At 41.6% G+C, this 17,312-nt stretch overlaps 1 protein-coding gene across 3 annotated transcripts in view; it reads left to right on the top strand.

Moving 5' to 3' along the window:
* The window catches only part of SIN3A (SIN3 transcription regulator family member A), a 64,180-nt gene extending 55,342 nt beyond the window's left edge, over positions 1 to 8,838 (top strand). For all 3 annotated transcript variants that reach the window (XM_018554654.1, XM_018554652.1, XM_018554653.1), the window contains 2 exons: positions 782 to 980; positions 8,197 to 8,838. In XM_018554654.1, coding sequence (XP_018410156.1) covers positions 782 to 980; positions 8,197 to 8,427 — 430 coding nt within the window. In that variant the 3' untranslated portion in view covers positions 8,428 to 8,838. The remainder of the gene's footprint in view (positions 1 to 781; positions 981 to 8,196) is intronic.
* Positions 8,839 to 17,312: the final 8,474 nt, after the last annotated feature.

The raw sequence follows: 17,312 nt of genomic DNA, 5'->3' as shown, positions 1-17,312 counted from the left end.
AATGCAAAGCCTGCCGTGATTGGCTCAGCGCTGAGCTAATCATGGCAGGCTTTGTATTAAAGAATACAAAACCTGCCGTGATTAGCTCAGCGCGGTATACTGTATGTAGCCGAAGCTACATACAGTATACCCGGCAAATACTGTATGTGTATATATATATATATATATAATGATTTGACAATATGCAACACTATTATTATTATTATAACAATGTAAAAACAACAAACAAGGTAAAAACAAATGTCATTGTCTAGAACCAGGTCTAGAACCAACGTCAGCACGTTGGATACGATAATTGTTCTAAAATACTTGTACAGCTTCTTTTGTAACACAAAAAGTGTCCCAAGCTGATAAGTGTGTTTGATATCCACATAAGTGACATGTAGACTGATTACATGAAAGATGCTTAAGTCTCCAGTATGAGATGGATTACTCCAGATCTAAACTAATACTTGCACACATTCACATAAAATATCCATAAGAATTGCATATACACAAAACAATAGCTTTTTTTTTTTTTTTTATTCCTTTAGTAAAAAAACATTCAGATTGAAGTGAAGGTAGCTGGGAAAATTCTATAATATGGATTTTCAGTGTGCAGAATTTACTGATTTCTGCAAAGACTGATTTGTAAACTTTGTACACCACGTTCTCTGTGCTTTGCATTAAACAAAGTGTATGAAGTGTTTATAGAAGCATCATCCCATGAATACGAACAATAAATGCATAAAGCTCGTATACTTGCTTATTTTCCTTTGGCCCACAACTTTATGTATAACAGGAACTTGCGCAGAATCCGGAAATGCCAAAGGGGACGCGAACAGCAGGAGAAGGAAGGCAATGGCAAGCGGAACCTGGAGAATCTAGAGAGTCTGGACAAGCTGCAGTGCAAATTCAAGCTCAACTCTTACAAGATGGTGTATGTTATCAAATCTGAAGACTACATGTACCGTCGCACTGCCCTGCTGAGGGCACAACAGGTAGGAGTGGAGACCGCAAGCTATCTTTAAACGCCTCAGCAATTACTAAAATTGAATTACTAAAATTGGAAAAAGATTGATAAATGGCATTATTTTTTTTTAGCATTTACGAGGGGACACATTAGACCTCTAAGGTATATGCTATGCCACTAGAAGATGAGACACTAGGAATGCAGAAGACTAAACTCCTCCTTGTGTTCTATACTCCCAGGTCTATACTGTACAACCAGCCAGCCTCCATTTAGCTTAAGTGTCCAACCAGCCAGCTCTGATGGTTGAAGAATGAAGATTTCACGTTGTTTTCAGTGTTACACCAGATTCCCAGAAAGTATCATTTCCACAGCCACCTGAATGCGTGTCTAAGCTTGACACTAAAACCTGGAATATCCACTACAGCCTCTGTGAATGCGTAATCTTCCACCTACCCAGTGTCATACCGTACCCTCCAAACTTGAGGTTCACTGTAGCCTCTGCTTTTTGTTATATGTTCAGCTCATACCATGGTCAGCAAACCTTGGCTATTGATTGCTGCATTCACATTTGGTCATTCCTCAGTGTTGGTGATGAGTTCCAATAGAAGGTATGGGCCATTTAACTAGGCCAATGCCACTATTGTGATTCTTGAAAGTCCTCCTTTGAATAAAGAGTGTCAATGGCCACCGATGAACTTTCAGTAGAGACTAAAAGTGTGGCAATGGGGAATGCGTCTTGGCAATTACCTCCAGTGTTGAAGGGGTTCCTGACTCAACTGTCTAAGATATTAGTCAAGTCTGTGGATGTACACCCAGCCCACAGGGGCACTTTTAAGAGGCTCTTTCCTATTCGTGTCTCCTCTGATTCAGAATAATAGCATTTCTTGGAGTTCCCCAGCTTTGTTCATTACACATAGATTGCTTAGCAATAGTAGGCTCCATGAAGACAAATTTGCTCACCTTAAGGGGATAATTGGCAGGCTGGAGACGCTCAGACCTGAGGAGTCAGCCTTAACTGACAGTAGCACATCTACTAAGATCTGTTTTGGAAAAAGCAAGCTCACTGCTAAAAAGTTACACTTCTGAGACCCAATCACCTGATGATTTGGTAACACACGGGCAAGGCCTTTTGTGTCCCCAGCTGTGTAGGACACTTTTCACCTCCGCTAAAGAAGTGGTTGGCATCACCTGCAGTAGATCGACCGGTGTCCTACCTCAGCAAGGCAACAATCATCCCAATTGCAGATTGTGTCTCCTTTAGCCATTTTGGACCAGAGGTTTTGTTTTTTTAGTTGCCCAGACCAAGCTTAGCGACATCAGTATGTTAGTTTTCTTGCAATAACACATTTCAGTTTGACATCAACCCTGACAACAAGCAACACACAATTGCATAATCCTAATTCTCTTCTGCAAGTTAATTACCATCCTCACAGCAAGGGACATTTTTCATGTGGACTTAACCCCTTCTTCAAGGTCCCAGTGGACCGAGACATGAAAATCCTTTCTCAACTGTTACTTATTGCTGCAAGATCTTCACTTGAACCAGTGTTGACTTGTATGCTGTGCAATGCCTCAATGCATGAAAAGGTGGGCTAGGAGACTGCTGATATTCTTCTAGCATTGGCTTCACAACATCTCGGACGTCTAGGTAAAGGTGGTAGGTTCTACTGGCTACAATACAGTTTTTATTTCTCCCACAGAAAGCATCAGATGTTTATCTTCATGTCCCTATCTCTACTCTGCATAGCTTTCTGTTCTTTAGTGTTGCGGAGCTTCACTTCCAATTTGCGGCCCTAACTTTTGGCTTAGCTGGAGTCGGGGGGATTTTTACTAAGACTCTTGTCCTGGTGCTGGCACCAATCAGAACCAGGGGCATCCCATCTGTGACGCATTTTTTTAAAGTCTTTTATTGTCCCATTTTAGTGAGCCTGTGAATTGTAGCCTCAGTTTCCTGTTGGTAGCTGACAGAAGTGGCACCTGGTGTGGTCTTCTGCTGCTGTAACCCATCTGCTTTTCTGCATACTTCGGATGTAACAACTGGTTATTCGAGTTACTGTTGCCTTTCTATCAGCTTGAACCAGTCTGGCCATTCTCCTCTGACATCAACACGGTATTCTTGCCCAGAGAGCTGCCGCTCACTGGATATGATCTCTTTCTCAGACCATTCTCTGTAAACCTTGGAGATGGTTGTGTATGAAAATCCCAGTAGATCTGAAATACTCAGACGAGCCCGTCTGGCTTTAACAACCATGCCATGTTCAGAGTCACTGAAATCACCTTTCTTCCCCATTCTGATGCTCGGTTTGAACTTGAGCAGATCATCTCGACCCTGTCCAAATGCCTGAATGCACTGAGTTCCTGCCATGTGATTGGCTGATTAGATATTTGCATTAATGAGCAGTTGAACAAGTGTGCCCATGCGTGTGTGTGTCTGTATGTATGTGAACATTTTTTTCTTCATTTTGTTCCTTTGCTCTTTAACTACCTCCCGGCCAGCCGCTGTGTATACACGGCCGGCCGGGAGCTTCTTGGATGTAACTGGGCGCGTGCGAGCGGGAAATCGCCGCTATTTGAAAACAGGCAGCGATGCCCGTTAATATACAAGCGATCCGCCAGCTATAGAGGCTATAGAGCCGGCGGATCGCTTGTATGAGGTCCGTGACGTGCTCCCGCTGTCAAGCTGATCCCGGGCTCGGGTGTGAGCCCGGGACCAGCATACTGTCTTTGTCACCGGGGATCAGAGAGAGGTCGGTTCACGATCTCCCTCCGGTCCCCTCTCCGCTGTCAGAATGCGGAAGTTGTGTATATTACATCACTTCCGCATTCTTGTGTCACTCTCCAGCTTCATCAGCTTCTTCAGGGGGGTCCTAGGTGACATTAGGGGTCTTGGAGACCCCTGATGTCTCAATAAAGAGGACCTGTCACATATTTTGCTATCACATAGAGGGCTTTCTCAGCCCCCTCTGTGATGGCAATAAAGTTAAGTGGAAAAAAAAAAGATTTAAAGTTTTCCCCCCAATTTTTTTAAAGTCCCCACTGCTACATACACACATGTAAACATGCGTCAGGTGCGCATACCTGCGAAAACGACGATTGCGCTCATTATGCCACACATGTTACATATCGCCGCGAACGTCCCAGTGAGAACAATCATTTTAGGGCCATCAATCACTGATAACACTAAACTGGTGAGCGGTAAAAGCTTTTAAAGCGTCGCCTATGGCCAATTTTGGGTATGCTAGTTTTTCGCGAGTGCGCGCAATTTTTAAGCTTGACATGTTTGGTGTCTATTTACCCGACGTGACCCCGACTTTTAAATTTTACCAAAAAAGTGGGTAATATTAGTTGTTTTATAACATAATGTTAAAAAAAACTTATTTTTTTTCAAAATTTTCAGTAATTTCTCCTGAATATAGTAAAAAATAAAACCCCCAGTGGTGATTAAATACCACCAAAATAAAGCTCTATCTGTCCTCAAAAAATGGTATAAAATTCATTTCAGTGCAGCGTTGCATGACGAAATGTAACTAACATTTACCGTTTGTAACTAACATTACCACGCTTCCTATCAACACTAACACAAGGAGGCATATTTATAAAGCATGGTTTGTGCCATTCACCAGATATTCACTGCAGGTGAACCAATCACTAATTATTTTTTTTGACAGCTTAGAATCCTTTATTTAATTGTATTTTTGACAATTAATAATAATAATTTACAACAACATGATTATACATCCACATACATACAACTCACATTTAAGACACTGCTGTTTTCACAACTTAGTCCATATTTTAACATTTACATTTCCTAGTCAACCCTGAACAGTCTTCATATTATGTTTACCAAATCTTAAATTAGCTTCTCACATCTAACTCCCTTCACCCTCCCCACTTATATTGTGATATTTTCTACCTCCGTATTTAGTGTTTCATATTAATTCATTTTGTATATTATTTAGGTGTTTACTCCCGTATTATGTAAAAACAAAACAAAAAACTCCCTACTACATATTCATAGTGTATATTCTATATATATTGCATATTTCTGTTACCTATCCTCCCTTTATTCGTTGTATCACACACCCTCAAGCCTACCTCTATATTTAGTGTTTCGTATTAATTAATTTTGTATATTATTTTTGTTGTTTTATGTATTTGTATTATGTCAAAACAAAAAACTTCCTACTACACATTTATAGTGTCTATTTTATATATATATATATTGCATATTTCTGTTACTTATCTTCCCTTTATTCGTTATATCACACCCCCTCAATTCCACCTCTATATTTAGTGTTTCATATTCATTTTGTGTATTATTCAGGTGTTTACTCTAAAATATATAACATTTTCACATATATCTAAACAAGGAACCCCCTACCACATATTTATCGTGTATAATTTATATATATATATTTATAATGCATATTTCTATTACTTATCCTCCCTTTAGTCATTATTTCTCACCTCCTTACCCCCTTGCTCTAATATTTTTAGTGTATTTCATTTGCTTATTTATGTGTTTTTTTTCCCCCCTTTCCCATCACTTATATATCAAATCTTTATTTAAGTGAGCATTAACTTATACTATAAGTGAATTTAGTGATCTAAGTGGAGCCAAACCAGACATAGAAAGCCATGGGGACCATATCTTCCAAAATTTCCCCAAACATCCTCTATATGTATAAAGATAATTCTTTCTTCCAATAATATTTGGTTAACCTGAGTACACCACTCCTCTAATATGGGTGGCCTAGGAGACAACCATCTAAAGGCAATCAATTTCCTTGCTATGCCCAGCAATATTATTTTAATGTCACCAATCCCCAGATCCTGTCCCTCCCCCTCCTCACAATTCAGTAAACACAGCCTGGGATCCATCTCCAATGAAATATCAAACACTTGGTTAATCAATCTAATAATATCTTCCCAGTACCTAAATAAATTGGGACATCTCCATAACATATGGATCAGGTTGGCATTAGTACCTTTACATCTAGGGCATTCCCCTGTATCTCGTCTACCACACCTAAAAAGTTTCTGAGGGGTATAGTAAACTCTATGAACTATAAATAACTGAGTAAGGCGCTGGGTAGGCGAGAGAGATGATCTAGGGATATTTGCCAATATGGCTGACAATTCTTCATCGGAAAGTGGGCCCAGATCTTCCTCCCATGTTCGCCTACACGACAGCGTCCTATCTTTGGCCCAGGCCCTTATTAAAATATCATATACTCTAGATATATACTCTTTTCTAGTTAGAGTTTGCTACTATATGTACCAGTGGGGTATTCATAAGGCTGAACGGACATATTCGGCGCTGAGCCTCTAAGGCAGTGGTTCTCAACCTGTGTAACCTCAGGACCCACATTTGTCCTTGGTCATTAAGTCGTGACCCAAGTTGCACTGCAATGGAACGCACAGCACGTACTGCACGTTCCGATGCGGTCAATAGAACTGTGGGTGGGAGGTGCATTTAGGATGCCATTCAAATGAATGGCAATGCAATGCACTTCTCACACCAAATTACGTGGCAGGTGCGATTGTGAAGTACAATACATTAATCGCACAGGACTAGTGTGAATGGGCCCTCAAAAGCACACAACCACAGACACAATCTCACACACTCCTAATAAAAACCGAAACATTTTGTTCTTTTTTTAAGATCCACCCAGTCTCCCTACCTTCTAAGAACTGGAGTGGATCCTTAGCCTGGAGTCCGGTGTGGGCTGCTGTACTGTAATGAAGCTCCATCCATATGTGCATTGCTTGTACAGCTCCTTTGAATGCCCTATAGAGGTGCCGAGAGCCAGAATGTTACATCACACTGGTCCAGGCACCTCTACAGGACATGTAATGGAGCTGTAAGCAATGCACATATGGATGGAGCCCACCCTAGCTCAAGCTGACACTTGGCACCGGGCAGCATATTTTGAATGGCTGCTTGGTGCAATAAATGACAGTGCTGCGCTAGGGGGAGGCTGAGGAGACTCTCACCTAGAAAAGTGTAAGGCCACGGGGACCCACTGAACACAGGGTCACGACCCACTTTTGGGTCACGACTCACCAGTTGAGAACCAAGGCTCTAAGGCATGTCGTAATTGCAAACATTTAAATGAGAATTGGGGATTCCCAACTCTTCCCTTAAAGTTCGAAATGTCTTCAGGTCATCGCCTTCCATCAATTGTTGAACATATTGTAAACCTTTATCCATCCAGGTATCAAAGTCTGTCAACTTGGCCAACTCTATCAATTCCAGATTGTACCAAATAGGTGTAAGGGAAGTACACCCCTCATATCCCATGACCTCCTTCATAACTTTCCATACCCTGGCCATCAAGGAAAATGTACAATATACCGACCGTGTAGAAACAATACCTGCTTCTAACTGTGATATAATAGAGTATCTAGAGAATACCGAAAGTATCACTAATCACTACCAATCACTATTTTAATGTTTAACTACTAAGTTAAATGTTTTTGTCTAGAGCAGGGGTGTCAAACTCAATTTAATCTTGGGCCGCATCAAGATACCTCAAAGGTATCTGTAAGACTATATAAATGTATCTAATCTTGATCATAATTGCCTCTGCATTCGATTATCACTGGTTTTAGTAATAACTTAATACCTAGATCTGAAAGTAGAAGTCTAGGAAATGGCCTAGTGGGCCGTATTCGGCCCCTGGGCCTTGAGTTTGACCCATCTGCTCTAGAGATTGCATAGAAAATAAAATCATTTTTACGAGACTATTTGCCTAGAGAAGGCCTTGTTTGTACCGAAAAAGGGTTTATGTATTGCGTTATCTTCCATTAGACCACATCAAGCCCCATAGCAGAAATCTAAAAATGGCCTAGAAGTGGGATTTGGTTGCAAGTAGTTAAAAGGAAAATCTAACCCAGAGCAACACATTTCTGTCTGGAGTTTGCATTCATTCTGCTTTCTATGAGCGGTCTATTGAGGTTGTAGGGAAATGACCCATGACATAAAGGTTTTCATGGGAGAAGGGGGTGGGATGATTCCACAAACTGTTCTTCATTTTATGCCGGTGAACTGACCATTGTGATGAGATAAACGGTTCTAAAAACTCCGGCATCTTGGTGAATTGGCTGAACTGTCTTCCGTGAAAGCATGCAAACTTCAATTATTATACTGTGATGAAGTATCTTGTAAAGTGCGTTCTTATTGGGTTTGTTATCTTTGTGAAAATAACCGAGAATATTTTGTATTGTGTTTTCTTTAGTCCCATGAGCAAGTCAGCAAACGACTGCACCAACGCTTCCAAACATGGCTGAACAAGTGGAATATGGAGCACGTGAGCCGGGAGATGGCAGCCGATAACAGGAAGTGGCTGATGGGTGAGGGAGTGGAAGGTATGGTGCCTTGTGCCACCACCCGGGACTTAGAGACCCTACACTTTGTGGACATCAACAAGTACCGAGTAAAATATGGACCACCTTTTAAAACACCATAAATACGGGAAAGAAGCCCTCCATCTCTGAACTGACTGAAGGTAGTCCAGGCTTTTCCAAAGGACATGATCTTTTACCTAAAAGAGAAGGATGATTGGCAGAGGCATGGCTGGGCCTAACTCTCATTAATCTCTTCTGGTGCCAGAGGAGGCGCTCCGATCCTTTCTGACAGAATAAGGGGTTTAGTGTTACTGAAAATCTCCTGCCAACTGCCCCACCAGTTAGTCTTAGCAGACCTCCTCTTACCCCTGGTGTGTAAATACAAGCGTGTAAATAACGTCAACAAAGCTCGTCCTATCCATCTCCTGTACCCATTTCTTATTTTATAGCAAGCACTGTCTTAGTTTAATGTTCTGTTACCTATCTTTGTAACATAGTGATGGGGGGAGGGGACATCTGGAAACCACAACCTCCTCAGCCCCTCTTTGCTGTATGTGTGTCAGTGTGAGTGTTACATTTTATCTTCTCCTATCCTTTCATCTGCCCCTTTTTTTAAACACAGTGTAAATAAAGAAAAGGTTTGGTATGACTACGTTTCTGATGGACGCTAATAATGACTGTTTTCAGAGCACTGCATGATATCTCCATTCTAGGATGTCCTCACATTGGGGGCCAAGGGTCCAGTAAAACTAAAGCCAGCCGTACACCTATTATTCATTTCTCTCCTCCAGCACGCAGGGCTAAATGAGAGAAATCTGGATTTCCCCCATTCAAGCTACACAGTATGGATGAATGAATTGCCCCGCTGGTTATTGTATTCAGGAGTCAGCAGCGCTCCCGGCTGATGAACACCCAGACACTGAACAGTAGTTGGTAATTCAGTCCACCTTTACCCACCCAAAACTGAAATATAACTTTGGTACGCTGTCCATTTTTTATTTGATTTTTATTGTGACTGCATCTGCTTGGATACAGTTAGTGTTGGTCCCACAATTTTCCATGTGGCTCCCTTTGATAAAAGTAGAATTAACAAAAAGTCGACTTTTGTCAAGCCGACAGGACAATCCTCGGACTGAATTTTAGCAGGAGTGTATGGCCGGCTTCAACCAAAGTTTTAGATTTGGCTTTTATACACCTAATCCAAGTATCACAGATTACTGCAGAGGTCCTATGGTGCTTTGTATTTAACCATAAGGGCTAAGGGGCTATTGCTGCTCCCCTTGCTATCTACACACAAGGTAAACACTGCAGGGGGAATTTATCAAAGCAATTGCAACAGTTTTAGTCTCTTGGATAATTGTTTTTTATGTGCTAATCTGTCTTTTAACATGTGCCCCTGTTTTCACCTGAGCTTGCACTACTTTTCCAACTGCACGTGTTTTGCACCGGTTTTGACCAGAGCTTGCATTACTTTTTCAGTTGCATGTTTTTTTGCACGTGTTTTCATCTGCACTTGTTCTGGGGCTGTAAGAAACTGGAGCATCACCTAAGAAAACAATCGCAACTTAAGAAGCCCCCATGACCACTTCTTGAAGATGCGACAGTTAGGCTTTTTGCCTGGAGTTAAGTCTTCTTTCATGAAGTCTATTAAACCTCATTTATCAACAACATTACACTAGCAACATCAATCTGGTGCAAATATATTCCGTGCAAGTTCAAACACTCGCAACTGCTATGATAAATTTCCTCCAGCATGTTTAATTATATTTGGCAAGATACATTTGGTTCACTCACCAGCAGACCTCTTAGCATCCCAGTGATGACTTTCTTGGCTCTACTTCCTTACTGTGACCGTTACATTGCCCTGCTGAGAATCCTCAGAGATGTTACATCTTCTAGAAATGGGAGACTCCCAGCAACATGACTGAGAACTGATCAGCTGCAACTTGTTGAGAGAGAGCTGGTAATTCAGCCCACCTTTACCCACCCAAAACTGAAATATCACTTTGGTAGGCTGATATCTTTCCCTTTTTGTACATTTCTGCAGATATTGTACTGGTGGAGCACACGTTAATCTTCTAACCTGAAGTGGTTTTTTAAGTGGAAATCAAGGCATGATAATATCAAGACATGAAAATAGTACCTACAGTCATGTAAAAACAAAAGTATCCTCAGTGTAAGATGTCATGTGGTGTTGCTCTTTTGAGGTTGTATTCACCTGCTAAGGACCAGATGATTTTTGTTATGTCCTGATGTTTAAAACTAGACGGTGTACTTTCTTTTTCACATGATTGTAACTGGGAAATTCTCCGTACCTAAAGAAAACCTATGCCTAAAGAGAGATGGAGGCGGCCATTGCTGACCAATTTCTGCAAGTTCTAGTTAGCTGGTAAGCTGTCTTGTTTCGATATCTTAAAGTAATGTCAAAAGAGAAAAGAATTTTAACCTAATGCTGATTAAATAACTTTAAATAGGTGCTGCTCCTTTGTTTAAAATGTAGTTTCCTGCAGAATCAGTTGGCCCCCTGAGCACTGGTCCTGAGCTCCTGTTTTAGGGTGACTCCTTTCCCTTGCAGGGTCCTATGGAGCCACCCTTGTGTTTGCTAGTAAGCTGTGTGTGTCTCCCCACAAACAAACGGAAACAGCAAGCTAGTACCTGAACAGCTGCTGGAGACTGTGCTCTCCCTTGTGATCTTGTACTGGACAGGAAGTTCAGGGAAGTATAGCTGAGAGTTGGAGCTGTTCAGAAACATGATGATTATACGTGTTTGGACAAAAATGTGAAGCAATGCTTTGTTGGGCAATGTCTATTTGTTTGATTTTTACAAAAAAAGTTTGAGAGTTTAATGCTACTTTGTCACGAATCTGAAACAAGCATATTATTATTATACAGGATTTATATAGCGCCAACAGTTTGCGCAGCGCTTTACAATATAAGGAGGACATTACAATACAATTCAAGACAAGATGGTAAGGAGGGCCCTGCCCCTGAGGGCTTACAATCTCTAAAAGGGAGGGGCAAGTGATACATGAGGAGGTAGCTGTGCGGGGATGATTGTTTGAGAAAGTGATTGTTCAGTGGTTAGGGTGAGGTGGGATAGGCTTCCACGAAGAGATAAGTCTTTAGGGAACGCCTAAAGACTTATCAGAGTGAGAGATAGACGGACAGGTTGGGGTAGAGAGTTCCATAGGATGGGAGAGACTCTAGTGAAGTCCTGGAGGTGAGCATGGGAGGAGTTGATGATGGAGCTGGAAAGCAGGAGGTCTTTTGAAGAGCGGAGGGGACGGTTAGGGTGATACTTTGAGACCAGGTTGAAGATATAGCCCGGGGCCAGAGTTGTGGATGGCTTTGTAAGTGGTTGTTAATATTTTGAATTTTATCCTTTGGGCTATTGGAAGCCAGTGCAGGGATTGGCAGAGGGGTTTGCAGACACTGAGCGGTTGGTTAGGTGAATGAGTCTAGCAGCTGCATTCATGATAGACTGCAGGGGGGGGGTAGCCTGTGTAGAGGTAAGCCAATGAGGAGGCAGGTGCAATAGTCAAGACAAGAGATAACGAGTGTATGAGTAGTTTTGCGGTGTCATTGGTGAGGAAGGGGCGTATTTTGGAGATGTTACGAAGGTGAAGGCGGCAGGATTTGGATAGTGTTTGGATCTGGGGAAGAAAGGTGAGGTCCGAGTCCAGGGTGACACCTAGCACCTTGGCGTAGGGGGGGGGAGGGTTGGATAGTTGTGTGATCAATCTCAAGGGAAAAGTTGGGGGAAGGTGCACGGGCGGGAGGAAATATCATGAGCTCCGTTTTTGAAAAGTTGAGTTTTAAGAAATGTTGTGACATCCAGACTGATATGTCAGTTAGTAGATTAGTGACACGCAACGACACTGAGGGGGTGAGTTGCGGAGTAGAGAGGTAGATTTGAGTGTCATCGGCATAGAGATGGTATTGGAAGCCATGTGAGGTGAACTGACCAAGGGAGGAGGTGTAGATAGAGAAGGGGTCCAAGGACAGTGCCTTGGGGGACCCCTACAGGAAGAGGAGGGGAGGAGTTAGATTTGTAGATGACACTAAAGGAGCGCTTAGATATGTAAGAGAAGAACCATGAGAGAGCAGAGTCTTGTAGGCCAAGTGAGTGGAGTTTTTTGAGGAGGAGCAGGTGGTCCACAGTGTCAAAAGCAGCAGAGAGGTCTAATAGCAAGAGTAAGGAATAGTGGCCATTGTGTTTAGCTGTTATTAAGTCATTAGTGAGTTTTAGGAGGGCGGTTTCAGTGGAGTGTAGGAGGCGAAAGCCGGACTGTAAGGGATCGAGAAGGTTGTTATCAGCGAGGTGGCGGCTCAGGCGGTTGTAGACGAGGCGTTCTATGAGTTTGGAGGTGAATGGGAGTAAGGAGATTGGTCTGAGATTGTTAAGGTCGGTAGGGTCCATTGATGGTTTTTTGGGTATTGGGGTGACCAGGGCATGCTTTTGGGGGGAGGGAAAGATTCCAGTAGAGAGTGAGAGATTGAAAATGTGGAGTATGAGGATAGTATAGGATAGATCAAGAGGGTGACCGAAGTAGTGGTGAGGGAACAGGGTCCAGGGGGCAAGTGGTGAGGTGGGTCTGGTACATGAATAGGGGAAGGTGACTGCACAGTGATGATCTGATCCTGAATTGTATCTATTTTGTTTTTGAAGTAAGTGAGTGATGGTGGGGGACATAGTAGAGAGTTAAAAGTGGAAAAGAAAAGAGTTGACGAGGTTTGGAAGAGAGTGACAAAATAAGTCTGTTTGGCAGCAAGGAGGAAGGAATTATATTTTAGGAGGGCAGCTTTATACAAGGTGAAATCTTGCAGAAGACTAGTTTTTCGCCACAGTTGTTCAAGAGCGCGACTATGTCTTTAGATGTCTGGTTTCTTTTGTTTGCCACGGGTGTAGTGGGCGATGGTCTGCAGTTAGCTGCAGGTGGAATTTTGGTTGCTTAAATACTCTGTTAGCCAAGGTGCAAAACTTAAGAAAAGAGAAAGGCAGGGGGTAACTCCTAAGTACAGATAAGGGGGTAGAGGTTTATAAACTGGAACAAAATGTATGGTTTGACATACATGAAGCAGATAGAAAAGTCAGACCCCTGATCTGTATATTTATGCCAAGTCAATGACTTGTGTATTAATGCTGTAAGATCAGCATGACAGCCAGTGAACTAATATTTTCAGAAATCAGCAGTCCAGGATTACATAAAACGACCCATAAGAATACATTGTGAAAGTGCCATAAAGGTTTTTCTAAAACTCCGGTCACATGGTGCTGTGTTCACAAGATGCAGCCTAGAAGGAGCGTTGGCAGCAGAGGGTCCGTCTGGTACCATGTGATATAGTCACATGACACTAGAAGGATATTTGCTCTGCAAAACACTTGTTTTCGATTGAAAGCACTTCATCCCAAATATACACCGAATTCTGTCCTGAATTAATAATGAAACCTTGATATATGCTCACTGAAATCTTACATCAACCCTGCTGGCAAAGTTAAAATACCTTTTACTTCCATTGTGAGAAACATTCACTATATGTGTGTTCCTGATACGAGACAAGACACTCTACACCAGTGATGATGAACCTGGGCACCCCAGCTGTTTGGGAACTACAAGTCCCATGAGGCATTGCAAGGCTCTGACAGCCACAGACATAACTCCCAGAGGCAGATGCATCTTGGGATTTGTAGTTTTGGCACAGCTGGAGTGCCAAGGTTTGCCACCACTGCTCTACACTGTCTGGCCACAAAAAAAAAAAGTCACCACCTGGATTTATGATCCGGAGTTGCTTGAGTTGGCCAGGTCTAGGCTCAGCAATGTTATGTCCCAAACATATGAGGTCAGCTGCCTATCTGAATATATTGAATGACCAGGTTTTTCCAGAAATTGATTTTTTCTTCCCTGATGATGGCACATTGGACATATTCCAAGATGACAATGCCAGGACTCATCGGGCTCAAATTGTAAGATTGGTTCAGGGAGCATGAGACATCATTGTCACACATGGATCGGCCACCACAGAGTCCAGACCTTAACCCCATTGAGAATCTTTGGGCTGGAGAAGACTTTACACCGTGGTCTGACTCTCCCATCATCACTACAAGTTAATGCAACTCTGGAGAGAAATAAATGTTATGACATTGCAGAAGCTTATCAAAACTATGCCCTGGCGAATGTGTGCCGTAATCATAGCTAAAGGCGTTCCAATTAAATATTAGTGTGACTTTTTTTTTTTGGTCATGCAGTGTATAATAAGCAATTCACCCCTGCACTATCCTTCTGAGAATCCACAATTATTCTAGGGGGGGGGAATTATGAAATGATTGATTAGTACATCATGTTTAGTCTTAACGGACTAGAGTGCACACGTTCAAGGAAATCGGTAAGCAGAGATTTGTCTGTACACTGGATTGTTGATGTGCTCATCATCTTGTAGGACTGGACTGTAACCTGCTTCCTACAGAGCCAATTGTTGTGTAGGAAGGATTTTCTTTTTTTTTATTGCTGGATATTATTCTGTCTGTATGTAGAAACCGTCACTGGGATAGTTCTTCAGAGCTGGGATTACTGTTACCACTAAGTGTAGCAATTTTCCTGGCTTATACAGGATAAGACAGAAGTGTGTGTCACAAAGTGATTAGGATAATCCTCAAGTCCACAGCACTCCTGCATCTAGGATACAGAATTTATAGAGTGCCCCCATCATTAAGCTGTATGTAAATGACTTCTCTAATCTGCTCTTATATCGGGGAACAGATATAGCAAAATGCTTCCAATGGTATATTTCTGTTAGAGAGGTGAACATTTCTATTCTTGGCTTTAGATACTTTAAAGTGATACCAACACTCCAAGCTCACTCCCGTGATGGACAACAATCTCAGTACAAATTAGTAAACTAAACATGAGATTGTAGTCCATCACATTAGTGAGATTGGAGCGGTGGCTACTTTACAACACACACAGGGACCATGGGAAACAAAAGTAGCCACCCTCCAGAAGGAAGGACAGTGTCAGCACCAATTCAGAGATGATTTGAGGATCTACAGCCGACTGATACACAAATAAGATACATTTCTGTTAATAGTTAAGGTACTTGAATGTTTTTTTAAGATTGAACTCAGTTTAGTGTCTCTTTAACCCCTTCATGACTGAGCTTGTTTTTCGTTTCTGTTCGTAAATGAATGAAGCACTTTTTACATTTTTGCTGTGTGATTCTTCTATGTCAGTAATATACTTTCTGACAAAGTGCACCCACACATATTATATATTGTTTTTTTAGAGGAGAGATAGGTACACATATGTGATATAATTATATAGCTCTAACACCTCACTTAGGACAAATAAAATATAAAAAAAAAAGGAGGGAAAAAACATAAAGAAAACACAGTTTTGATTTGTAGTATTTTTTACAAAAACAGCACAGCAAAAAAAAAATACAATAAATACATTCCTTTATTTGGCAAAACCTCACATCCCTAGGATTTTAGACATTTTTCTGTACTTCTCAGACTGAAACCTAAAATTTTAATCTTTTTTCCTCTAAAAGTGGTCACCTGGCATACAGTGTCACACTTGGTGACAGAGACATACTTTGAACATCACTGTCATGAGGGGGTTAAAAAAAATAACCCCCCCTTATGGTGAAAAACATCTAATTTTCATTGTAAGGGGTTAATTTTGTATATAAAAATTATGTAAATGATAGTATAAAAATATATTTAAATATCATTTATTTTTAGTTGTTACATTATTTATTTTTTTTACACTTCTTACTATATTAATTTAATTATATCAAGCAGTCATTGTGAATTAATCTCACTATTACTGCTTGATAAATTAAATTGTGGTTATTATTAGGCTGCTTCAAACTTCAGAACAGCCAATAATAACCTTAGTGACACTGATCCTGCAGCAGTTCTGGGTCAGATGTCACTGAAGGTTTTCTGATCGTTACAACAACGATCAGAAAACTGCAACATTCTTTCAGGAAGCTACATTATGTTTCTATTCTTGAAAGTTAAAAAAAAAAGAAAAAAAAGCCGGTATACATGGGGATTCCATGATCTAAACCAGCTGTCAGAGTGGCGGCAAGAGCTGCAAATGTGGCTCTGCTCTCACTCTCAGACACCCGATTCGCATCAGAAAAAGGTTAACCCTTTCATTAATGGATGCCTCTATACCGCATCCATTAATGAATGGTAACCACTGATTCTCAGCGGTTACCAGCCTTGTAAAGCAGCAAATAACTCATCACGTACAGAGTACGAGACGAGTCATTTGGGCACTTTGTGGCGGGACGTACAGTGTACGTCTCCTGTCACGAAGGGGTTAAGAAGACTGTACAAGTTGTTGGCATTAGCACTTCTGCTTTCCATGATTTGGATACTTGTTTGAGATCACCGAGTCAATGTATCAAATCCAAAAAGGGTCAGAATTATGAAACTAGCACTTTTAACCCTCGTTCACACGAATGTTTTGTAGCGCGTTCTACGCTCGACGAACGCTCTACAAAAACACTCAAAAATATAAATCCCATTGTATTCAATGGTCTCGTTCCCACCTTGGCGTATTACCGACCGTCCCTAACGCGCTACAAAACGGGCCACGTCTGAAAAGGTACTACTTTGGGCCGTTTTGTTGCGCGTTTCCATTGGGATACAGCCAAGTAGCCTTCGGAAACGCGTGACTTTTTTTACCGCGAACCGCTGTAAAAAAATGTGCGACAGACGCGCATATGCAATACGCCTAGGTGTGAACGAGACCTTAGGTCCGTGATGGTCTCCAAGCTATTCCCATTGCAAGTTTGTGAGATTTTCAGGTTTCTGTGGGGAGACTCGAGTGGTGGTGGCCATTATGTAACTTTCCCCCCCCACATTTGTTGGCACCCAAAATACCATTCAGAGTGCTAGCAAGCACTGGATCCTCCACACCAATAACAATCTTCCACCCAACACCACACCACGCACCAATTTGTTTTTCCTTTTAAATACAAGTTCAGTCATTGT

Source organism: Nanorana parkeri, unplaced genomic scaffold, assembly GCF_000935625.1.
Source record: "Nanorana parkeri isolate BGI_ZX_2015 unplaced genomic scaffold, ASM93562v1 scaffold167, whole genome shotgun sequence".
NCBI lineage: Eukaryota > Metazoa > Chordata > Amphibia > Anura > Dicroglossidae > Nanorana > Nanorana parkeri.
This window is presented reverse-complemented; position numbering and strand designations above follow the sequence as displayed.